The sequence below is a fragment of the Oncorhynchus gorbuscha genome, linkage group LG16, assembly GCF_021184085.1.
Source record: "Oncorhynchus gorbuscha isolate QuinsamMale2020 ecotype Even-year linkage group LG16, OgorEven_v1.0, whole genome shotgun sequence".
NCBI classification, from domain to species: Eukaryota; Metazoa; Chordata; class Actinopteri; order Salmoniformes; family Salmonidae; genus Oncorhynchus; species Oncorhynchus gorbuscha.
Window position 1 is genome coordinate 52,212,305 of NC_060188.1, and position 4,460 is coordinate 52,216,764.

The window sequence follows — 4,460 nt, forward strand, 5'->3', positions numbered from 1 at the left end:
CAAATACTAACTAAAGTTGCATAAACCAAACACTTGTCTGAGAGCTATAACATGATGGTGAATCAACCAAGCACAGTAGCAAGGTGAATGGAGCTGTGCAATAGGCCTATCTCAAAAACACTTACTGATGTTAGCATAATATCTTTGAAAACACTGTAATATTAGTTGATTATGATAAGGTAGACAGTCAAAATAATGCAATACCGGGAGAAAAAAGAGGAACAAAATGGTCATTGTGCAAGGCCGCTCTTAGCTGCATAGTAACACAATCGAGGCAACTAAGAGGACATGATATGAACATGTCTGAATTACCACAATATGCATTTACAATATCATGTAAACTCAAAACCACAACTTGCACAGAAGCCATAGTAACCTACTCAGAACCTAAGTCCCATTCACAAAAGGAAAACTCAAAGTCCTTGCTAATTTCATATAACTTTATTCTCTGGGGAAAATCAATAAATAAAAAATAAAACCCGTGTAGACCTTTCCTTGTTTGCACTCCATGTTTGCAAATCTTTTAAGTAAGATGCTGTCTCTGAGAATTTGAGCGTGGCAGTGGGTGAACGCAGGGTAAGTGGTCCGACAGGTCTCAGTTGCAGTAGTTTTGCAGGTCGAAGATGTTGCAGGGCTTGTGACAGCACTGCTCTACAATACCTCTCTTTACCATCATCTCCGTCTGGTCTTTGAAGGGGTAATCTTCGTTCTCCTTTGCTGATTTTGGAGAGAGGAACCCTGCAAGAGGAGAAAAATATATTGAGTGAGTGCTATAGCACAACATAAACCAGCATATGTTGTATGGACTACTGTTTATGCCTTTCCCTGTATCTCATCATTGCCTTCACATTCATTTCAATATTTGTAGGTTATACATTGTTCCACAACATTGTTATTCATAGTGACCATGAGTTTCCTACATGCCATTTCTACACACACACAAAAACAGTAAAGTAGCTTGTGGTCTTAGATCAAGTTGAGTTGTCGAGCAGCTATGAAGCCTTTTGAATTCAGACAGTGCTAGAGGTGTCTTGCCTATAAGGGGATCCACATCTCTCTTTGGGTTGTAAAAGAATCCTTTCTCTCCACACACCAGATAGAGGGCGTCCACCAGGTGAGAGCCACACAGGTGCTGGGCAGCTGCAGCGTCTGCCCCGGGGGAGAGCGCCAGCAACACCAGCAGAGATGCAGCTTGGAGCCAGAAGGCCATGGTGATGGTAGGCTGGATGAGGGAAACACAATGAAACAGATAAGTTCACACTGCTTCCAGTACACTATGGGAGCTTCATGCAATGCATGAGAACAATCTCTATTCTAGTTCTTGGATTGATATAACTCATTTTGTGCCGACGACCCATATCCTGTTGATATATTGTCATTCAGTATGTTCTAAAACAAACCATATCCCTACATCAACAAAACTACAGTTATTGGGTTCTAGATGAAGTAAAGGACATAGTATATAGAAATACATTTGTTCAACAAAAACGATAAGAGTTCTGAGGCATTTTCATATTCTAGTTGCATTTACATCCCCCAGATCTACCACGCTAACCCTACTGTCGTTCCCAATCCTCCAGTGAAACGCATAGACCCCCAAGCTCTTGCCTATGGAGTTGGTGGTGGTGAAGAAGCTCTGTCGAAGAATAGCAAAAATGCTGAGGGAATAATTAGTTGAGGCAGAACACCAGGTCCTCCCCCCATTTATACCGCTGGAGCAGACGGGTCTCGGAACAAGGGCCTGTGGTCTTTGCCAGTGTCAGCGAAAAAAAAAGAGAAGTCTCTCAATGAAATCAAATGGTAAGTGGCAATTCAGTTGTTCGCCTCGTTAGGCATGTTTGTCTTACTAAGTGACATTAGTGGACCAAGCAGAGGGCCAGTGAATCGGACATAACTGATGTGACCTGTGTCTGAGATACAGACGATTCCAGGGATTGATGACCTGTGTATGGTCTACCTGCTCCTGATTCAGCTATGCTAAAGAGCACATGAGGTGTTTGTTTGAAGAAGATAGTGAGAGACAGCTGGTGGCTCAATGAGTGTCCTTTGCATCAGGTTTTGGAGGTGAAGGTCCTGTTGTGATGTTAGTGGGATATTTCCTGTTGACACATTGCCCATTAACAGAGTCAGCTAATTTTGTGACAACTTTTTCCATGATGCACTCACTAAGTTCTTGTCATGGCTAGCTTTACAATGACGGCAATATAGAAAAAAAATACTCTTGGATCAGTCAGTGTGACGAGAAATGAACTTTCCAAGAACATTCATTTGTATAATGTTTCAATGTAGTTGTCATAACTAAGTTTAGTTGGTTTTGATGAGGCAACAGCAATATTGACCCAACAACCTCCAGTATTCTGATGAAAAGGTGTGCAGTGCATAATATTTTATTCTGTTTTTGTCGGGCCTCCTTCTATATTGCACAATATTATCCCCAAAATGCGACAATTGTATTCTAACAGAGCTAAAACTACTGCAAGTGGGCTGCATCGCATCAGCATCCCCTCCAGTAGTACTGCTGAGTACCAGCAGGTGTTACACTTGTCTCACAGAACACAACCTTTGACTCCCCCCTCCTCTCTCAAGTTTGCTCTCAGTACAAATGATGGCTAAAGGTTCTATGGATTTTTTTTGAGCTTTTCTTAAAGTAAATCATTAAAAAAAAAAATTACAATATATTATAATATACTGCTCATACCCAAATAATGTTGTTGTTCTTTACTTGTACTTGTGGCCAAATCATACATTTGAGAAAAAAACACTGAGTAGAACCCCATCTGTTAAAAAAAAACACAAATTGCTTGAATAATGCGATCATCCTCTTTGGCCGAGACAGGCCCGTATGTGATTGGCCCAGAGCTTTAAAAATGTTTTCACTTTTTTTTGTCCCGAAATGGTCTCCTAAAATGGTCAGGATGCTGTGTCATGATCCCCGGCAGGTTTTGTCTAGTTCCCGGTTTGTCCCGAAGACGTGCCTGAGGACGTTTTTAGGACATTCTTGGGATTATCTGTCATGGTCCCCTGGAGGTTTTGTCTAGTTCCTGGTTTGTTCCAGGGAAATCCTCCTCTTAGAATGTTCTATCATGGTCCCGTGGAGGTTTTTGTCTCGTTCCCGGCTTGTTCAGGGGAAATCCTCCTCTTAGAATGTTCTATCATGGTCCCGTGGAGGTTTTTGTCTAGTTCCTGGTTTGTTCCAGGGAAATCCTCCTCTTAGAATGTTCTATCATGGTCCCGTGGAGGTTTTTGTCTCGTTCTACGGTTTGTTCCAGGGAAATCCTCCTCTTAGAATGTTCTATCATGGTCCCGTGGAGGTTTTTGTCTAGTTCCCGGCTTGTTCCGGGGAAATCCTCCTCTTAGAATGTTCTATCATGGTCCTGTGGAGGTTTTTGTCTCGTTCCCGGCTTGTTCCAGGGAAATCCTCCTCTTAGAATGTTCTATCATGGTCCCGTGGAGGTTTTTGTCTCGTTCCCGGCTTGTTCCAGGGAAATCCTCCTCTTAGAATGTTCTATCATGGTCCCGTGGAGGTTTTTGTCTCGTTCCTGGTTTGTTCCAGGGAAATCCTCCTCTTAGAATGTTCTATCATGGTCCCGTGGAGGTTTTTGTCTCGTTCCTGGTTTGTTCCGGGGACGTCACCGATTGGTCGTAAAGAAACATACTCTCCCCACCCAAAAACAGGTTGAACTTTATTTGGATAGTCCGGATTTTCCATCTGTAGATGTTCTACATATGGTCATACTATCAACAAACTATCTGTTGATAAGCAACCGCTGGCTACGGTTACAGTTAGGGTTAGGTTTATAATAAGGTTTAGGTTAAGGTTAGGGCTCGGGTTAGGGTAAGGGTTACGTTTAGGGTTAGGATAAGGGTTAGAACCAGGGTTAGGGATAGCAGATAATTAGTTGAAATGTTACTAATAGTCTGAAGAGCATCTACAGATGGACTATCCAAAAAATGTCTTACCAAAAACACATTCTATCCAGGGCACAGCCATCCTAGCTTCATTATAGGTGACCCCTTGTTACTGTTGCCAAGCCCATCAAGGCCCTGAATGGTAAAACCACTGATCAATTCATGGTTTAATTTTCAACTTACATACTACATTTGATACACTTTGCCATACATTATTAGATTTGTGTTTATTTATTCAATAATTATTATTCAACATGTTCTCACCTGGGATTTGAACTCAAAACCCCAATGGTCTACAGCATTTTGAGATTTCCTAAATTTGCACATGTTAAAAATACACTTAAAGACCCAGCACAGTCAAAAGCATGATATCCTGTAGTTTATATGTATTTCCACACTATGTTGGAATAATACTATTAAATACTAGAAAATTATGATAATGCCCTTTTAGTATAAGAGGTCTGAAATTTCAGCTTATTTTGTTGCGATGGAGTTTTGGCCTGCTTGGTGATGTCACCAGGTGGTAAATTAGGTAAAGACAGTGAGTTCCA

At 41.4% G+C, this 4,460-nt stretch overlaps 1 protein-coding gene across 1 annotated transcript; it reads right to left on the reverse strand.

The window, feature by feature from the left end:
* Nucleotides 1–422: 422 nt before the first annotated feature.
* Nucleotides 423–1,676, reverse strand: LOC124000570 (insulin). The gene is made up of 3 exons (XM_046307047.1): nucleotides 1,609–1,676; nucleotides 1,036–1,222; nucleotides 423–738 (listed from the first exon to the last, which is right to left on the reverse strand). Exons 2-3 carry the CDS (start codon nucleotides 1,208–1,210, stop codon nucleotides 596–598), a joined length of 318 nt encoding a protein of 105 aa, XP_046163003.1. The 5' UTR covers nucleotides 1,211–1,222; nucleotides 1,609–1,676; the 3' UTR covers nucleotides 423–595.
* Between the last annotated feature and the right edge of the window lie 2,784 nt (nucleotides 1,677–4,460).

What these genes read in the sequence shown, in the direction of transcription:
- LOC124000570 (XM_046307047.1), bottom strand. Translation starts at nt 1,210, where the DNA reads ATGGCCTTCTGGCTCCAAGCTGCATCTCTGCTGGTGTTGCTGGCGCTC. An exon ending in AGATGTGGATCCCCTTATAG is followed by an intron (nt 739 to 1,035) that starts GCAAGACACCTC and finishes CTCCTCTTGCAG; the next exon opens with GGTTCCTCTCTCCAAAATCA.